This window comes from Crocodylus porosus, unplaced genomic scaffold (assembly GCF_001723895.1).
Source record: "Crocodylus porosus isolate Cpor-Errol unplaced genomic scaffold, CroPor_comp1, whole genome shotgun sequence".
Taxonomy (NCBI): Eukaryota; Metazoa; Chordata; order Crocodylia; family Crocodylidae; genus Crocodylus; species Crocodylus porosus.
In genome coordinates this window covers 121771267-121791599 of record NW_017728931.1, presented here as the reverse complement: position 1 = coordinate 121791599, position 20333 = coordinate 121771267, and the positions used below count along the sequence as shown (strand labels likewise).

Genomic DNA, 20333 nt, shown 5'->3' with positions numbered 1-20333 from the left:
GGTAGATGGGTCATTTTTGACCTGGAGGGACACGGGCAGTGGGGTTCCCCAGGTCTCGGTCCTCGGGCCTGCACTGTTCAATGTCTTCATCTGTGACTTGTATGAGGGGGTGAAAAGCACCTTGTTCAAGTTTGCAGATGACACTAAGATGTGGGGAGAAGTGAGCACGCTAGAAGAGAGGGACAGGCTACAACTAGATCTGAATGAGTTACAAAGGTGGGCGGATGAGAATAGGATGGGTTTCAATATGGGTAAGTGCAAGATGTTGCACCTCGGGAGGAAGAACCAGCAGCATACCTACAGGCTAGGGAACTCCCTTCTTGTCAGCACGGAGGAAGAGAAGGATCTTGGAGTCACTATTGATTCCAAGATGAACATGGGCCGCCAATGTGGGGACGTAGTCAGGAAGGCCAACTGCACCTTGTGCATCCATAGATGCATCACAGGCGGGTCCAGGGAGGTGATCCTCCCCCTCTGTGTGACACTGGTCAGGCCGCAGTTGGAGTACTGCGCCCAGTTCTGAGCGCTGCACTTCAAGAGGGATGTGGACAGCATCGAGGGGATCCAGAGGAGGGCCACTCATATGATCAGGGGGCAGCAGGGCAGGCCCTATGAGGAGAGGCTGCGGGACCTGAACCTGTTCAGCCTCCACAAGAGAAAGCTGCGAGGGGATCTGGTGGCCTCCTATAAACTTGCAAAGGGGGACCAGCAGGCAGGGGGAGACTCCCTGTTCCCCCAAGGACTACCAGGAATAACAAGGAACAATGGCCATAAGGTGACTGAGAGTAGATTCAGGCTAGACATCAGGAGGCACTACTTCAGTCAGGGCACCTAGGAGCTGGAACCAACTTCCAAGGGAAGTGGTGTTTGCCCCTACCCCAGGGGTCTTCAGAAGGAGGCTAGACAGCCACCTAGCCGGCGTCATTTGACCCCAGCATCCTTTCCTGCCCATGGCAGGGGGTCAGACTCGATCTGCTTAGGTCCCTTCTGACCCTACCAACTATGAAACCGAGCCCGATGTGTTTGTTAGGCATCTGATGGATGTTACACATAAAATGTAATTAGTAACCTGGCCACATGTTAGGCAATTATTGGCCAGAGAAAGGGAAACCAGCCACAAAAATATTACACTTTCAGTGAAAGTGTAATTTTTGTGGCTGGTTTCCATTGTGCCTTAAACTGAATGTGTAGCAGGGTCAGGACCACACTGAGGTCTACAGCTGGCTCCAGTTCAATCCCTACCAGCCAACAATCGGTGTCAGCCAGGTCTGTGTACAATCTAGGGCTTCAGCTGGCCCTGCTGGCTGATCCACTTACCTTTTCTCACTGGAGGTCAAACTACCCCCTGCGCAGTCCTTGGAGCTGGCTGATGATCTGCTGATTGTTGTCTGGACTGGAACTATACCCAAGTCAGTTTGAGCTCCGTTGTAGTCCTGAACCAGCTGATGATCAGTTGATTATCCATCAGTTCTGGAGACTGAACTGGACCTCTTTGATCCCCAATGTAGTCCCAGAGCCAGTTGACTGTTGGGCACCTGGCTTTCAGCTTGCCAGTGCAGGGGGAATGTGGCATCGTGATCTTGGGTTCTCCCTGCACTGAGAAGTAGGATGCAATTGAGATCTGATTCCCAATCCCAAAATAGTTAGGGGTGGGGTGCGCCGATAGGGATTTTGGGGACTGATACCGATAGCTTATTTAAGGAGGCACTGGGAGGGGGCTGTAGCCCCCCCAGATTTTGCCACAGGTCTGCTCCCAGCGATGCTGCTGCCACCAGCTGCCGGGCACAGCCTTGGCTCTTCCCAGCTTGGGGGTGAAGGCAGGATATGGAGCCGGGCTGCTGCAGTGAAATTTGCGGTGGCTGCAAGCCCCTCCCAGCACTGCGGTGCCCGCTCTGAGCCCAGCCCCCACCAAGAAGAGCCCCATGCAGCATCGCCTCCAGCCTGCCCCTCCTGCCTGCCCTGTGTAGATCCAGGGGGCACCCCCTCAGACTCTCTCAGGGTGCAAGCAGACTCCTGCCCCCTCCCTCCCTCACTGTGGGGGTGTTGATCTACCCCCCAACATCACTCCCCCCCTCTTCCAACCTAACAGCCTGAGGCAGCTCTCCACACTGCTGGCTCTGCTCCGTGCTGCTCTGTGGCTGCGCACAGCACAGGCATTTATCAGCCAAATTATTGGCCTCATTGGGCTTATATCTAATACAGCAAATTTTCTTTATATCAGACCAATGTATCGGTGCACCTCTAAAAATAGTGCATCCAGCCATGCATGTGTGGCATGGCAGGAGGCGTGATTGGGATCAGGGATTGAATCCTGTCCTGCCTTTAAATATGCATCTGTCCACAGTTTTATTTTTCAATACTTTATTAAGCTATTCCTCAGTAACAACCCTTGTTTGAAGTAGTGGTTTTAAAAAAAAAATTGCTGAACATGCTTAGGCTTTCAGCTTAATCGTAAGCCTGTTCCTTGTTAAAATTGAGTATATATGCAAAAACTGTCTGTCCATCATAGATTAGAGTAACTGCTTTTGGACAGTAAAAATAATGATGAGATTTGGAGCAAAAAAGGAATATTCACTACTTGCCAAGTATTCAGTGTTACCGAGTTTAAATTTGGGGTAGGGGGTGCACCAGTATTAGTGTATAACAGCATGTTGCATATCTGATATCTTTGATAAATTAAGTTGATTTTAAAGTTTAATGTTTATCTAAATGCAGAATGCCAGTAGTTTAATTAAATGCGATTTTTTTTTTCTTAAACCATTTTACTTGAAGTGGGATGAAATGCCGTAGGAGTACTTTTTTTTGGCTTAAATTGGGCATATTTCAATTTAATTTTATGTCATTTAGGAGTAAATTAAATCATATCATTGCCAGTTGATGGCCTCCAAGATAAATAGTGATCAAATAGGAACTATAGATTTACTTTGAGACTTTTTTCAAAGCAAATGTAGAAATACTGTGCTACTTGGTATGAAGTATTTTAAGCATCAAAACTTGGTACATATTATCATTACGTTTGTCATGTGTAGCACATTAACGTTTTCTAGGCTATCTTATATTTGCATGCTTTTTGCATGAGTATGCATACTTGCAAACACAAAAGTAATCTCCAAACCATTTTTATTTTCTATTGAGTTGTAATAATTACCTTTCACCTTGCCCCACTGAGGTTTATATTCTTAAACATTTTTTACAGTGAAGTGTCTGTAGTAAATTGAACAGTTATAACTAGAAGGCAGCTTGCAAATAGAATGTGAAGATGATTTCAATTGGTGTCTGTTTTTAAAAGAAATACCTTAAGGGTATTTCTTTACGATGAACATCTTTTCCGGAGCAACTACAAATGCTGCAGTAGAACTTCATGCCTTTAAACTTAGATTCTTAGACCCTGATCCTGAAAGCACTTACTTATGTACATTCATTGAAATTCAGTTCAATGAGAGGGTCATGTGTGAGAGAAACACTTGGTATGCATAAATGCTTCCAGGGTCAGGGTGTGGGCAAGGACAGTCTCTGTCTTTTGTGTTTGTACAGCAGTAATGTATGAGGTCTAAATCTTGAATTGGTCCCCTGGGTGAGCAAGACTTTTTAAAGATTGAATAATTGACGTTAGCTGACACATATGATGAACTATTCTTATGATGTAAATGGTTACAAAAATAGTTTCTAAACTATGAAAACTTGCAAAGCTTTTATAAGTGTAGTGCTTAGAGTACTTGGGGCCTGGGCTTATTAGGTCAGTAAATTGTCAGCGATGCTGCTCCACCATTTTCCACAGTGAAGTTCTTTGCATCTTGGATTGAAGCTTTCCATATATTCACTGTTTGCCTCTGCACGATTCCATTGCATAACTGTCTAAATTGCTGTCATCTGCCACATAACTGTTGGATGCTATAGCAGTCTACAGCATAATGAACCACGTAACCATAAACCTGCATGTTCACCTCTAAACCCCTTCAGTTGTCTAAAAATTAAACACTGCTCTTTTATGCTCTTTATGCTATGCACTGGGACAGAGGTCAGAACTGCAACAGGTAAGAGATGTTGGCATTTCATGTTGGTAAAATGAAATGCCAACCAGTCAGACCCACTAAATAGGGAAGACTGTGGCCAAAGTAGCAAGAATTAAAATATATGGAGAAATAGATATAACAAGTGATTTACAGGACCAAGACATCTCTGTATTAAAGATAATGGGGAAACTTTTGGTCTCACTGAAATCAATGGCATATGCAGATGTTTAGGGCCCCAGCTACTAGATTAAGATGATTTGTATCAGGATCCAAGATGTTATTGCACATATGTTTTTTGACTTTGTGCTTGTAGTAAAAAGCTTGAAAATATTAACTGAGTTTATGTAACTGATACAGTAGGGCTTGCCTGCGTTGTCACAAAACTTGATGAAATATTCTGAAAGATGTGAACTGTTCTGCTCATTGCAATGGAGTATTGACTTTCAAGACCCATTGTGCTGGGAAGCCCTGCTAATATCACCTTAAGGCAGGCACCCTGTTCACTAACCCTTTTTAGGTCCTTTCCATCCGCTTGGGTAAATCTTGTGAGGCTCTCGCTGTCGTTTCTGGCAGGGAAAAATTGGGTCTATAGCTATCATCACTGTGTGGGGAACAGGGTAGCAAATTGAGGGCTGTAGGGGTAAAGCCTTGAGGGATCCTGTGGTATAGTGTGCCTAGATCTTAATCTGGCTGTGATCAGGCCTCTTGGGTACAATATGGACTAACTGATACATTTTGGAAAAACTTGAAACTTAAAAGTATTCTCCTTGTGAATCATTTTTGTCCCTTTCTCCTTTGTCCTACTCTAACGATATATATTTTTCGTGAGAATACCTTTTGTTCTTTAAAATGAATTTGCTACTTCAGTTATCACCTAACCTAAAATTTAATTTTGTAAGAAGAAATTGAAACCAACGAGGACTGGTGATTTACAAGAAAAAGCAGTAGCTCTTAGCAGACCGAACATGGACCAGATCAAGCTGTTTGTTTTACAGAAAACTCCTTATAGGTGTCAGGGAGAAATTTACTTAAAAATTCTGAGGGTATTTAATGTCTTCAGTTACTTATTTATAAAAGAGCCTAAAACGAAAAAAGAGGTCCTTCTTGTCCATATACTGCTGTCTTTTGACAGACTCTTTGCTTTCAGTGGATGGAGGATTGGTTCCAAAATGACAAATGACTATAAAAATAATATTTATCATTGAAAATTTCACTGTCTAATAATAACTTTTCAAAATATCTGACAGGCTCAGACAGTCTTGTTTCTTTTTTCAGACCTCTGAAAGTAGTGGTTAAAATTATATGAACAGCTTTTAGACTACAGAAGCTTAAACATGCTCTCTATCCAGCCTTTTCAAAATCTGACCCCAAATTTTGGTAATTGTTTTTCAGTTATGTAATCTTAGAATGCCAAAAGTGAGTTTGAATTATTTATTGATTTTTATACTTTACAAAATGTGTCTTCCCCACGTAGGGCCTCATTATTACACCTTACCTTAAAGAGAATTCTAATAGTTTGGGGCATTGGTAAATTGGGAATAAGTATTCAGTACAACTCGAACTCTGCTACATGTACAGTTATAGTACATAAATGAATCGCACCTTATTAAGTCTAGCCTTAAAATATTCTTCACATACACTAAGGGGTGAACCCAGTGGTCACTGAAGTCTTTTTATTGATTTCAGGAAGCAGTGAAGCAAACCCAGATCCAAAGTGCCTAACTGTTCAAAGTGAAGCCAAGGCTAAAACTGATTTCACTGTAGGAGCAGGGCCAAACAGTATAACATTAAATAAATAGCCATAGCTTTCAGATAAAATGATGCTTCCTTTTGTCATGCAGTTTTCATTAATATTTGTGGCAGTCACATGGTTAATAACCTTGTACATTGCAGTGAAGATTTACAACTTGGTCACTTGGAGACGGTCCATTTTTTCATATATCTCAGTTAAACTGCCAATCAATGCTATATTTTTCTAAGTAAGATGCAGATGGAGACTACTAGAAATGACTAACTCTAAAAGGTTTTTTTTTTTAAATGGAGACTACATTGGCAAGTAAATTAGTTTTATATTTACAAAAAAAATTAATAATAACACTAGCAGACTGAGTAACACATTTTTCACTTTTTGTTTTAAAGATCCAAGAAAACACTCTTGGCCAAAATCTAGGGGAAACTACTGTCACTTTGTATTATATAAGGAAAACAAGGATACAATGGATGCTATTAATGTGCTGTCAAAGTTTTTAAGGTAAGAAAATTCTTTTACTGTTTTGAGTTGCACACAACAGCACATACCTCCAGTAAAAGCCAAATATTTTCATGATATTGTAAATATCTTTTAAGGTCAGTTTGCCAGTGCAACACAGGAAACGTTTATCTCAGTATGCCTGATAATTGCAACAGATTTGGTTTTCAGAGTTCAAATTTGAAATGTTTTGTTAAGTTTGGGGAGTGAGAAGGGGAAGTAAAATAGTCCTGACTAATTAAAATGGCATAGTATAACTGTTAGATGTATTCTTAGTTCAATTAACTTACCATAAGGCACTATGCTAGCAAATGTTTATAGTCTCCATTTGAATAATTCTAAGAATACGCCCCTTTTCCCCAGTGAAAGAAAGCTGCAGTATTGTTTATCTCAAGGGTTTTAGGCATGTAGGTTTCAAAATATACAACTACAAAAAGCACTAATAAATATTATGGTCATAGAAACTGGCTTTTGTAGCAGTTGCAGTTATTGATCTTTGTTCTGTTCTAACCACTGATTCCTTTTTCTGTCAAAGGTAGGTGATCCCCAACCTCCTTTTGCTTGCTGTTGCATTAGCCCAGATCTTTCTGTCTTTGCAAAGCCAGAGGAGTACTTTTTGTTCTCTCCCCACTAGAATTCATGCAGCACTTCGCAGCTCTAGCTGTATCCAGTCCATATTTTAACTTCTGAATGCTTGGTTCCTTTAGCATAGTAGTGGTACCATATTGACTTAAATCCAAGAAAAGTGTTTTTCCCCCATTCAGTGTGAAGGCAGAAAAAGCCTCATCTTGAATTTGAGTACTGGCCTATGGGAGGAGGTTGCTATGCTCACTTGGAGCTGGAGCCAGAGCCACAGCCGCAGCTTTTCCCAGATAGGGCTCAAGCTGCCTCTGGTGCCTTGTCAGAGTTGGAGCTGTCAAATGGGGGGGGCACAGACACTGTAGTGGAGGATGAGACCCAGGTGACGGGGAGGCAGAGGGCAGGGATTTGGTTACCTGTCCCCTGCTGCTGCTTGCCCCCCTGTCCCTGCTTTCCCTGCTGTAGTGGTAGGGAAGATGAATTTTCAGACAAACATCCAATAATTAGTTTCTATACATGGAAATTTGTAACAGATTTATAGTTTTCCTTGCATACAATTTAAGCCTTGGGGAGATGGCTTGAATTTGGTGTCTTGGATTCGAGTAAAAATGGTAATGGCATTTGAAAAACAGGATTCCTGGAAACTTGCTAATTAAGAGGTATGTATCCAGCTTGATGAAGACTCTAAATTGGCAGTAGTCTTGCCACCTGCTGCCCACAAGTGGGATAGCAGGGAATGTTTCTTAGCTGCGCAGGGCAAAGAAAATTTGAGGGGGAAGGCAAGTCATGGGAATGGGACAGATAGGTGCATCTGTCGTGCTAACTTGAATGTCACAGTATACATTCAGTTAGCTGCCCATTGAGATAAACATGATTTAGATTGTAGTGTATGTGAAGAAATACAGGCTTATGGTGATTTGATCATTGTACATTTGTACAGTGTCTAGGTATTTGTGTATGAATTAACATTCATAATATGCAGTATTAGGAAATACTGTAAATGTATGAAGTTACAGTACTGTTTCTAAACATGCTAACTTACATTTTCTCTGATTTCTGTGGATCTAATTAAACCAAGAAGTTTCATAAATTTAAGTTTTTGTATCTAATGTTAATTGAATCACTGACTTTAATTGTGCAGGGTTTATGAGGCTTTTTAATTTTAAACTCAAACTGATACGTTCATCACTCTTTTTTTCTTATTTAAAGAGTTAAGCCAAACATATTTTCCTACATGGGAACCAAAGATAAAAGAGCTATAACAGTTCAAGAGATTGCTGTTCTTAGGTAAGTAAAGATGTGTTGCATTTTTCTTCTCAGACTAAGGTTGCTTGCCTACCTTCCTGTAGATCGTTAAATATAGCATGTGCATTTCATTTTGTTGTTCATGGCATGGTCTTCACATCAGATGTATTAGCTTTACTTGGAAGACACTATTGCATATAAGACCAAAATAGTACTTTCTGCTTCCTGATTCAGTAAAGGGCTCAATCATGATTTTTGCAGTTAGGTTCTGTATAACACTTCTTGTAAGAACAGGGGTTCCCTGGTGACTTCTAGTTTTCCAAATCAGTTTACTGAAGCTGCAGCTTCTGAATTGTAGGTAGGAGGTGTGGAGTCCATGGATCTGACGGGATCAGCAGGTTAATCGCAAGCAAACTGCCATGTTGCAGAATGTTCATAAGACAGCAGAAGCAGTACTTAATAGTAGTGCAGAAGTCACTAGTCTGTTGACATGCTGCATCCCACCATGAGGGTCCTGCCATCCTTTCCTACCAAATATCCTGTAAAGGAGTCAGGAAGGAGAGCAAGAACTATTCCTTACACACTTTCCTCCTCCTCCTCCTATTCCTCTTTCATTGACATACTCCTTGAAATATCATGGAAGATAAGAAAGGAGATGTGCTGCTGGAAATCACAAACAATGAAGATCCTTGGCATTACATTATAATATGGCATTAGTTAATGTCCAACAACATAAGTTATGTGTTGCTGTTGTGTCCTTGCAATACTTGGGCAGCTCAGGGGTGGGCAAAATATAGCCTGCAGGCTGGATCCAGCTTGCTAGGCCATTCTATCTGCCTGTCTAAGCTGACAAGGCACCAGCAGCAGTAGGATCCGGGGGGGCAGCAGCAGCAAGGCTCAACCAGCTCTGCCCCACCTCAGCCCTGCACCCACTTATCCCATAACATTTTCACGCTCACTGTGCACAGGCACAGGCTGGAGCTGCCTAAGTGGTCCAGCAGGTGAGTTGCAGTACAGGGCGTCTAGACTAATGGTTGGCAGCCGGGCTATGGTGGCAAGGTGGAGCCGTGGCCTGGCACACAAGTGGCTGGCAGTGGGAGGAAGTGAAGGCAGGGTGAGTCACCTCCCCCCCTCCCCTCCCCAAGTTCATGACATCTTGTGCTGCTGGCACTGGTTGCTGTGGGGTTCATGGTGGCAGCAGTAGCAACTAGTCTTGCTGTCTTGGTCCAGCCTCCCATTTTGGGACCCACCCACTGGGTTATGGGGGTGGCTCCTGCCCATGCTGGTCTGGCCAGGCTGCAGCCCCATGCCTGCACAAATCTGGGGGGCACATGCCCCCCCTCATAGTGTACATATCCCTCCACCCCACATACCCATCCCCAGCTCCACACACTGGGCCCTGGTGTGGGGGACAGAGGGCTGGGAGTGAGGGGCACCAGCAGGTCTAGGAAAGGTTGGGGGTCTGGGGGTCAGGAGTGGGGGGGTGCCCGCAGGGCAAGGGAGCTGTGAGTCGGAACTGGCTATCTATGTTTACAAATGAGCCCTGGTACAAAAAATGGTTGAGAATCACTTGGCTGGATGACCTCCTGATGTTCCTCCAACTCTAACTTTCTATGTTCTACAGTGCTGCTGTGCTTGGTTCCTAAAGCGTTACAAAGTACACAGCGGCTTCTGTAGGGTATGTGTCTTCACTGTGCGGTTAACTGTGGTTCTTAGCGTTGTTCTAACATTTTTCTGTCCCCACCTGCAACCCTCACTCACTAGTCCAACTGGAGCTAAAGCCTGAGTGAGTTGTTCCCCACATGACCTGTAATTGGGAAACAGGCTAAAGATACAAATGCTGATAGTTCTCCAGTGCCTTCCCATGGGTCCTTCTCCCATGGATAAAATAGTAACTTGGGTATGGCTTTGTGGCATTTTTGATCATGCCATGACTGTGGTTAATTTGGGTGTGGATTTTCTGAGATAAGTGCCATTATATAAAGGCAGGTGCTTAAAATGTGTTGGCTGGTACTTGGAGACATTGTTAAGAAAGGGTGGAGTTAAACTTGTGTTGTGGGGGTGCTGTGTGCTAAAACTTCTGAAGACTAAGAAATGCAAAGTTAAAATGCAATTAAACTTGATCTTCTGTAGTTGAACTTCTGTGCTATTATATGGCCAAACTTGATATTCTAAAAAGTTTGAGGCAGCCTTGACTTTGCTTTTGTTTGCAAGTGAATGTTTTAACATTAGATTCTGGGAGACCTGCTGATTATGTAGATGTGTCTTGAAAGTAATCTATCCTTCCCTTTTAGATATTTCACTTAGAAAATGTATTAGGTTAGTTAAAAACAGAAGAAATTTGGAGAATTAAATGGTCTATTGTAGTATTTCTTGAAAGACTGGCATCCCCACACAGTGTTAGCTGTAAGTATTTCTTAGAATGGCTTGGTCACTGTAAATCTCTTGCTTTTTTTAGAATTACTGCACAAAGGCTTGCACATTTGAACAAATGTTTGATGAACTTTAAGTTGGGAAATTTTAGTTACAAGAGCCATCCACTGAAATTGGGAGAACTGCAAGGAAACCATTTCACAGTTGTTCTCAGGTAATGGGGTTGTGCCACTGACTACCTCCTTAATTGGGTCAGGGTGTTCAGCTCACATCTGAGAAGTTATAAATGAGTAAAAAAGATACTGGATTAAAAAAAAAATCTGCATACAGTTGCATTAAACTTTAAGACTGACAACTGTTTTAAGGAGTGCAAAATGAGAAGCTCAGATTGATCTGGTAGCTATTATTTGTGGAGACTTTACCCTGTTTTTAAAAGCAACTTTCTATTATATTAGAAATATAACAGGAACTGATGAACAAGTACAACAAGCAATGCTATCTCTCAAGGAAATTGGATTCATTAATTATTATGGAATGCAGAGATTTGGAACCACAGCTGTTCCTACCTATCAGATTGGAAGGTATGTTTTGTTCCTCATTTATTTTCTGTGTGCATATTTTAAGAACTGTATCTTTGTATGTTACTGTTTTTTTTTTTTCTTTAAATCAAAAAGTTCACTCATATTGTATGTGTCACGTTCTTGTGAGTCAGGAGCAGAATCTCTTAGTAGCGACAATAGTCTTACATGATATTAGCTATAGCTGAAGAAATGTAAATCTACAGAATATTTGATCTTCAAAGAAGCAGATCTAAAAAATGAAATGCAATAAAACCCCCATGTGTTTCTGTTGAATTTTAGAGCTATTTTACAAAATAATTGGAATGAAGTCATGGATTTAATATTAAAACCACGACCTGGAGGTAGGTACTAAGAAATACTTGTTGTATATTCATGTTTGGGTGGATCAACATAGATGGAGAAGGATTTCAGATTTTTGTTATAGGATGGTATATATGTGAATGCTCTTAGTTACACTTAAGATTTTCAACTTCATTAATGTATATTGAGTTGAAATGTTTGTTTTGCAGCTAACATAATTTATCTTAAATTGTTGCAGCTGAAAAAGGGTATTTAGTAAAATGTAGAGAAGAGTGGGCAAGGACTAAAGATCCATCAGCGGCCCTCAAAAAACTACCTGTAAAAAGGTGTGTGGAAGGACAGCTTCTACGGGGACTTTCAAAGTATGGAATGAAGAATATAATCTCTGCATTTGCCATAGTGAGTGTGAAAATGTTGTGGGATGAGTGGGTTTGGGCTCTTTTGTCTTAACATTAGATTTAATAATGTATTAATCATTTTTGGTTGTCCTAAGACACTCATATTCATGTTTTATATGTGTTTGTCTTAGGATACCCCCTTGGGTCCTTCTGGATGAGAGAGCGAGAAAGAGAACACTTATTCTTGAGACTCTCTAGTCAAATTGATGCTTAGTGAATTATAAGTATAACCTGTATACACTGAATAACATAATCCTAAATTTGGTTGCATGTTAATATGGAAGCTGCATAGTTACTTAATCTCAGTTGTGTCTGTATGGATATGTGCACATCACATGGGAAAAAAAGTTTTATCTAAAATCTTTCTGTGGTTTTAGAGAATCAAATCAAATTAACAGTAAAGGTAACTTAACTATTGTAAGAACTTGTCAAAGGAAATAGATTCACCGTTAATTTGTCATTTGTGGGGATATTTCTGGTTTTATTGTGGTTCTTTTAAAACTAGTATTAGGTCTTTCCATATGCCAGGTATAGTTCAATTGCAGCTGGTGCTTTGCTGTAGTGAATAAAGTTCTTTCGCTTGTGTTATACAAGAGGTTAGAGTACTTGGCCAAATGACCATAATATCTATAAGCTTATTAGAAGTGAAGTACTCTCTTACAATGTTGAAAATGAGCCTCAGCAGAACTAGTGGCTGCATCAGAAATGCACTTGAAAAATTGTTATACCAAAGGTGAAAATACTAGCTTTTTGAGTGGAGGGATTGATTCACATTTTTTTCCTCTTTCAAGTAATTTCTTCTAAATTAAGTCCAGAAATCATATATAAACCTCAAATAATTGTTTCTTTTTGTGTTATTTGTCAGATGTTGTTGACTGGAGACAATAAGTAAAATTCCAGTTGCTGGGTGTAACATCATTTGTTTGTTTTTCCATCACAGATACCAAGGAATAATCGTCTGATGTATATTCACAGCTATCAAAGTTATGTATGGAATAACACTGTAAGCAAAAGAATAGAAGAATATGGGCTTAAAGCTGTACCAGGAGATCTTGTCCTTAAAGGAGGTAAACTTAAATGTTGGTATATGCATCTTTTATTCAAGTGTATACCTTTTATGGCACGCAGTGTTGTCAGTATTAACTTTTATTTAAAATCAAACTTGTTTAAATCAAATACTTCTTTAAAATAAGTCAAGAACAAATGGCTGTGACAGTTTAAAAAACACAACACGTGTTCATGTTAATCAGAAAATTGCTTGAATTATAGCCACAGCTGTTCATATTGAGGAAGCAGATGTTGAGGACTATACTATCCATGATGTAGTGATGCCATTACCTGGGTTTGATGTTATATACCCAAAGCATAAAAGTAAGTACTTCTTTTTCTTTTTCATATGTATTATTATATAACATCTTAGTTCAGCATAAGTTTGTAAATAGACCAATTCTCATTTTGGAAAAAAATAACTTTGTTAGCAGTGGAAGAGGGGAAAGAGCTAAGGCAAAGCTTGAAGAGCCTAGTCCACCCCTCAGTTCTTCCTACCTGCAGCAGAAAGTTTGCATCATTTGTTTAATTGTATGCACCTGTTTTATATCACTTTATAGGAAGAGGTTTTTGAAAAAAGCCAAATCTTTCTGATGAAAAGTACAGTCAACCTAGAAAGAAGTTTATCTTCAGGAAATGTTTGTTTTAAAAATAACTTTTTAAAGTACTTCTATTGAAGCAAAAATTTGCATCCACTAGAGGAAACCAAATTTAGTCCAAATATATCTTAATTTTTTTTTTAAATAAAAGCTCTTAAAAATACTATCCTTAATTTTTCTATATGTAGCATACTTTAGAACCAAAGTGTGCTCAGTGGTGACAGACCAGCACTAATATTTTCTTGCACACAACTCTATTTCACTATTGAGGCAATTCATTCCTGATTATAACTTCCTGACCATGTGGAAGTTACATGCTGGCAATGAATTTGATCTAGTAAGTTTTAAAATACAAAGCAGATGCCATTTGTGTGGGGAGAGAGAGAGACTGAACAGTGTTTCAGCAACCAAATGTGCAAAGTATACATAGTAACGTTTTTTAAATACCAGTTTAATCCATTACAATGCATCTGTTTTTATATGATTAAAGCAAGGGTGTTGGATTTACAGCCTACACGCTATACCTACCTTGTGGAGCCATGTTGTGGGCCTCAGGAGTTGGTAGAGGGAGCAGGAATTTGGAAGAGGGTTCTGCCACCGAAATCCAGAGCACAGAGCCCCCACTGGGTATGTGTGTTGGCAGGCTGGAGGGGAGGGGTGAGCTACTTGGCTCACCACTGCTCATTCCATTGCCTTGAGAAGCCCTGCAGTCTGGATCCTGCAGGAGTGTGGCTTGAGTTTGACATCCCTGAATTAAAGGAGGTATAAGGCTGTTAAAACGTGGTTTAGCATTATTAGGGCATTAATTTAAATTTCCTTATCAGCTTATTCCTGTGCATTTATAATATTTTTCCACTTGGCTTGTTCCTGTCACTTCCAACAACAGAGGAACAATTATTTCCTGTTCTTTTTCTTTTCTTTTCCTTTTTTTTTTTTTAATATGTGTGGTTTTGCAAACATTCAGGAATTGTGCAGTAAGATGCCAAAAACCATAAGGTTTTTTTAGAAGAAAGTAAATGTATGGTTCTCTTATTATGAGGTTTTTAACACAGATTACAGTTGCTTTCTTGATCAGGGCTAGAAAAATATTTTTAATGGAAACAGATTCTTGCATGATCACAAGACTCCAGCAGATGGGGCTTTATGAAAAATGATATTTTGCAGGAGGTGTTTACATTGTATGTGCTAAGTTTCTTCTGAGATCTGAGGAATTTTGAAAATGGGAATAATTGCTTGTAAATGAATATTTTTTAGTGTTCTGCTAAGATTAAACTTGCTTAGTATTTCATTTATTAAAAAGATTACCTTTTATTGCAGTTGGTGATGCCTACAAGGAAATGCTAACTGCTGACAATCTTGATATCAACAACATGAGACACAGAATTAGAGATTATTCATTGTCTGGAGCTTACAGAAAGATCATCATTCGACCTCAGAATGTCAACTGGTTAGTAGTAGTATACAGGGAAACATATTTGAAATAATAGGATTGCAAAAATGCTAACAGGCCTTGTTCTCCTGTGCATCCACTTCCTGGTCAATATTGTAGCTTGTTCACTAGCATGATAGATGTGAATCTTTTATATTTTTTGCATATTATGCCCAAACTAAGGAACTGTGTTTAAAACTTATGAGAGTTGAATATTTCAAAATTAAATATAAAAGGTCTTGTCCTGTGTTTTATAAAGGGAGGTTGTTGCATATGATGATCCTAAAATCCCATTATTTAATACGGACTTGGACAAATTGGAGGAAAAACCATTACCTGTCCTTCCTAAAGGTAAGAGTAAGACTATTTTTATGGATTTTTACAGACTTGGTGTAGTATAAAGTTTGTTAGAACAGTATTGCCAACCCCACCCGATCAAAAATTGAGACAAACTCTTCAAAATCAAGAGATCTGAATGTGAGATGCTATTTTTGAAGTGGGGGAGTGGGGAGGGTGTTGTTTGTGAAGGTGTGGGGGGCTGTGGGTGTTTGGGGGCAGAGTTTGGAGACCAAGGAGGGGTAGGGTCCCTGCATACCCTGGCAGGATGTGGTATACTGTAGGTCAGGAGTGAGGGGCAGCAGTGGGGTTGGGGGGGTTTGTGGCTTGTGAGCGAGGGGCAGACTAAATGCACAGAGGCAGAAAGAGAGGCAGGCAGAGGCAGATGGGTTGGGTCAGGGGTTGTGCGACAGCTACAGGAGGCTTGTCCAGAGGCACAGGGTAGGGGTGGGAGTCTCCCTGCCCTTGCATGCGCCTCCTGGGGGAGGCATAGGAGGCACATGTGCCCCCTGGATTTGTGCCTGGGGCAGAGGCAGGCTGCAGGCTGGGGCTCTGCACCCTGCTGCCTTTGCCCTGGGAGCCACACAAGCCACTGATCGGGCAAGGGATGCATGGCTCCCAGGGGAAAGGCAGCGGGACATGGAGCCCTGGCCCACAGCAGGTAGCCTGCCTCTGCCCTGGGCACAAATCTGGGGTGCGCTAGCCCCTCCACCCATGGCTCCCCAAAGGGTGCATGAGCACTGAGCTATGCCCCCCTCCCAGCAGCTCTCTCCCATGACCCCTTGGGGCCCGATTCACCCCAGCCTCTGACCCGACTCCCTCCCTCGCTGTGGGGGCTTTGCTTGAGAGTCCAGAGAAGAGCCACTCGTATGATCAGAGACTTGCATGGCAAGCCATACAAGGGAAGGCTGAGGGACCTGGGTCTCTTCAGCCTAAAAAAGAGAATGCTAAGAGAGGTTTTGGTAGCAGCTTACTGCTACATCAGGGGAGTACACCAAGGGTTTGGCAAACAGCTGTTCACCAGGGCACCCTTGGGGAAAACCAGGACTAATGGCCACAAACTCCGGAAAGACTGTTTCAGGTTTAACGCTAGGAAAAACTTCTTCGCAGTCAGGGTGTCCAGATGTGGAATAAACTCCCTCCAGAGGTGGTGCAATCACTTACCCTGGAAATCTTCAGAGGAGACTGGACAAATCTTCACTTGACCCCAGTTGTCATTACTGCCTAGTGCAGGGGCTTGGACCTGATCTGCAAGGTCCCTTCCAACCTCCTACAATCTATGAACCTCATGCTAAGATTACAACTTTGAGAAAATACTTAGAATAGGACAAATGATGTGATGACAGAACAGCATCAGAAATGTTTATTTGCTTTTTTTTACCTAACAGAGGGTAAATTCAGGGCCTTGAAGATGGAATTCTCTCTTCCTCCTTCCACTTACGCTACCATGGCAATTCGAGAAGTCTTAAAAATGGACACGAGTATAAAAAACCAGACACAGCTGAATACTACATGGCTTCGCTGAATGAATGCTGTAAAACTATGTAAAGATTTTAAAATATGAATGAGTTTTCATATTTTCCTGTCCTGTGCAAACGATTGAATATTTTTAGAAGAAAAAAGTTTGTATTTTTTTAAGTTTTTTTTTTTTTTTTAGCTTAAGCATTTAATTCAATAATTATTTGCAATATGGGTGTTTATAAAAAAGAAGAAAAAAAAAAGAAAATCTTAATGCTTTGGCTTTTTTAATTACCTGAGCCAATAACATACTTAAGCTCTAGCACAACTACAACTTAAGAAGAAATGGGCTTAGGACAGCAATATCATATTTTTGGAAATACTAAATTGCTTTTTTAAATTACTTTTTTCTTTATAAGTACAGAAAGCATTGAATATACTTTCATCAGGTCAGCACAGAATAAAAGTTACTGCAAGCATGCTAATATTACAGAGGAGAAAAATGTATTAAATAAGACTGAATAATTAATATTTATTTCAGAGGAGTGCATTTGAGTAGCCTTGGAATACCAGTAACATTTGCATTGATTGGTAAATTAATCGATTGGCAAAACTTTTCATTCCTATTTATGTGATGTAAGCAGGTACAGCCATTTTTAATTATTTGAGCTCTAAATTTTATTATAAAAATATTGTGCATGTTTTCATCTCTAAGAGTACAAAAGGACAGGTAACAAAAACAAATTAACCAAGAAGTCCAGATGAGTATTCATGAATAGCAGCTAATTCCTGGGTACCAGAAATTTGGTGGGTCCATTGCTGGCAGTGGATGAGCTGGGCAAATCCAGTCTCCTGGCACCAGAGGATTAAAAAGCCATTCTAACAGCAGTTCTGTTGCATTTTGATGTTATAATTTTTAAAAATCCAACCAAACACACTTGTTTTCTGCTGCTTCAATTAATAAATCATGTAAATAGTGCAAGCTATTTGCGTTGTCTTTTGAGCATTGGGTTTGTGTGCAAACAATAGAAAAAAGTTAAGTATCTTTTCTTGAGAGAGGAAAAAAATGAACTTCCAGAAGCATTTGTGGAGACGCGCAGTACGTCCTTGTAGGTGGACGCCAAGTTTTGTTTCTAATATGGGTGACTGGTTCATTTCTTCAAAAAAACCAAAACAAACAAACTCTCAGTTGCTTAAAGGTGACATCCTGGGCCGGCTGGTGACCCGACCCAAACCGACATGGCATTTTGCAGAACAGTGTTCAGTAAAACGGAAAACTTCCGAAATGTTGACTCTAGTTGGGAGCAGAGGGAGATGCCTTTGGGGGCATGGGTCTTTCCCTATCTCAGCACACACTATTGTAGCTGCTTCCAAACCTTTTTTAGACTTCAGGCTTCCCTAGAGGTGCCCTTGGGCAATGCCCGCTCCTAGGTCCCGCTCATTTTGCCTACAGACATCGTGGTAGAGCAGGTTTTCTGTGGCAGAAGAGCACAGCTAGATTTCCTGGGTGAAAGCCCTGGGTTAATCCTGCGACTCATCGGAGCGCTGAGGCCGGGCTCTCTTTGATTCAACTAAGCCGCATTAGTTGGTCCAATAAAAGATCTGGGATTTACCCGCGGAACCTCGCGTGCTTCCGTCCTTAGACCAGCACGGCTGCACCCTCCACCCTCAAGCTATGCCCCGCCTCCCGAGCGCTTCAGGGCAGCTCGGGGGCGCGGACTTGGCTGCCCCTCACTGCCCTGTGTCGAGAGGCGGGGCGGGGCCCAACCGCGCTCTCCCATTGGCCAGGGTGCGCGGGGCGGAGTACCAGGCTCTGCCCCTCACTAGGGGTGGGGCGAGGCGGAACGCTGCAATAAGTGGCAACCGCCAGAGGGACAGCCTCACGCATGCGCGTTCGGGTTCTCCGTTCTGCCTCTGTAGGCACGTGATCCGCGCACTCGGGCGACCTCGCCACCTCTCGCGAGACCTGGGACTGCTGACGCGGCCGGCTGGTGCGGCGGCGGCTGCTGCGAGCGAAGCGCGGCCCGGCTAGTCGAGCCCGGGCCCGGCCTACTGCAGGTACTGCGACGATACTAGTCCCGCTGGGCGGCTGTTGCGCGAGTCGTGGGACCTCGCAGGGTTTGTGGGGCACGGGCCTGGCCGCTTCTCTCGCAAACGGGCCTTCGGTGACTTGCGGCTGCCGGCAGCGACAGCGAGGACAGCAGCCCGGTCTGCTCCCCTCCTCTGCCGTCTTTCCCCTGCGGCTGTGCAGGACTGAAGCAGCTAGAAGGCACCAAGGCAAAGGTACCGACTGCAGCTTCCCGGGCAAGCCTGCCCGCTGCTGGTGCGGTGACCAGAGTAACAAGTATAAATGGTTTGTGCGGTTTTTCCCCCCCTTTTCCACGTGTTACTTTAGCTTAAAACTTCTTTGAAAGAAATTTTCAAATGACCGTGGGTTTCTTCAGCTGCACATATGAAATATTTGACAAGTTTTGTGCATTTTTAATCTGGTTGTTGACGTAAGGATGATAACCTGACCAGACAGCTCACATATAAATTTCACTTTTTTCGAAGCTTCTGAGTTTTGAAGAATGTTGCAGGAGTTGGACTGTAAAACATTTTTGATTATTTTTCTATGTGCTAAACCAGAAATAAAATTAATTATTTACTGGATGTACATTGCAGCTCTTCCCAAAAAAGGCTTAGGGTGGCTTACAGAAAAAATAATTTATAAAAGCAGATCACATGCGCGCGAATACATGCGCGCACCCTCTCCCCCCCATATATCAACAGTATGCATTAACTCCCCAAACAGCTCATCTTAGTAAGTTGAGTAGGATTGCTTACTAAATGCCTGTCCAAATATCAGGTAGCTTTTAGAAATATAGTACCAGAGGAGTGAAAGCTGGTTACCTTTTCTTGCTTGTAGCTGTGTTTTTGTTCTTCTAGACACTCATCAGCAAACTTTGTGTCATACTTTGTGGGTTAAAGGCCATATCTACTCAAAGACTTACGCATGTAGACAGTCCTGTGGAAGCAGTATTTTCACAGAATGGTTTTGAACTGAATTTTCTTTGGCCCTATTTCCCTCTGGTCAGTAGTTTTGTGTTGGTGGCAGCTAACTAAATATCCTGTAATTTCAGTGCTGCAGGTGAAGAAAAAATGGCAGCCATTAAAATTGGAAGACAACCAGTTGCTAGAGATCCAGATCACTGTGATATACCCTACTATGTATCTGAATTTGTGGAAAGAGAAATTGGAAATGATCGTAATTCCCTAACAAAACTTGGCATGCTAATAGAAGAGCTCTCAGAAAACAAAAGGCAATTGGAGGAGCAAGTAAGCATTCTCACAGTTCTCATATTCACTAATATAGTAAAAATAGTACCATAAAATCTCTGTTATGCAGGATTTTACTAACTGGCATTTCTAGTAACTAGAATTTCCAACTGGCCAGCCGGATGCAGAGGAGCATGGGGGAAAGCTTGTATGTGCCGGCTGCCACCCACCACACTGCGTTACTGCCACTCCATGTGCAGCTACCAACCCCTGCTCTGCATACGGCTGCTGCCACCCACCCCAGCTCCATTGCTGGGTGGAAACCCTGTGCCCTCAGGTAACCTGCATTTTTACAGAACCAGCACCCACCTGTTCTCCATTTGTGCCAGATATCAGGGATTTTACTGTATATTGCCAAACCATATATGTACTTACTGTATTTGTTCAAATCCAAATTGATGCTTTTTCA

At 41.8% G+C, this 20333-nt stretch overlaps 2 protein-coding genes across 2 annotated transcripts in view; both read left to right on the top strand.

Moving 5' to 3' along the window:
* PUS7 (pseudouridylate synthase 7 (putative)) overlaps positions 1-17584 on the top strand; it is a 30237-nt gene extending 12653 nt beyond the window's left edge. The window contains exons 7-17 of the mRNA XM_019543567.1: positions 6153-6264; positions 8050-8127; positions 10544-10672; positions 10914-11039; positions 11319-11380; positions 11578-11738; positions 12678-12804; positions 13007-13108; positions 14701-14830; positions 15072-15163; positions 16537-17584. Of these exons, the coding sequence (XP_019399112.1) occupies positions 6153-6264; positions 8050-8127; positions 10544-10672; positions 10914-11039; positions 11319-11380; positions 11578-11738; positions 12678-12804; positions 13007-13108; positions 14701-14830; positions 15072-15163; positions 16537-16673 (1256 nt within the window). The 3' untranslated portion in view covers positions 16674-17584. The remainder of the gene's footprint in view (positions 1-6152; positions 6265-8049; positions 8128-10543; positions 10673-10913; positions 11040-11318; positions 11381-11577; positions 11739-12677; positions 12805-13006; positions 13109-14700; positions 14831-15071; positions 15164-16536) is intronic.
* A 1046-nt stretch (positions 17585-18630) lies between these two features.
* Positions 18631-20333, top strand: part of RINT1 (RAD50 interactor 1) — a 24286-nt gene continuing 22583 nt past the window's right edge. Inside the window, exons 1-2 of the mRNA XM_019543565.1 lie at positions 18631-18664; positions 19729-19924. Of these exons, the coding sequence (XP_019399110.1) occupies positions 19748-19924 (177 nt within the window). The 5' untranslated portion in view covers positions 18631-18664; positions 19729-19747. The remainder of the gene's footprint in view (positions 18665-19728; positions 19925-20333) is intronic.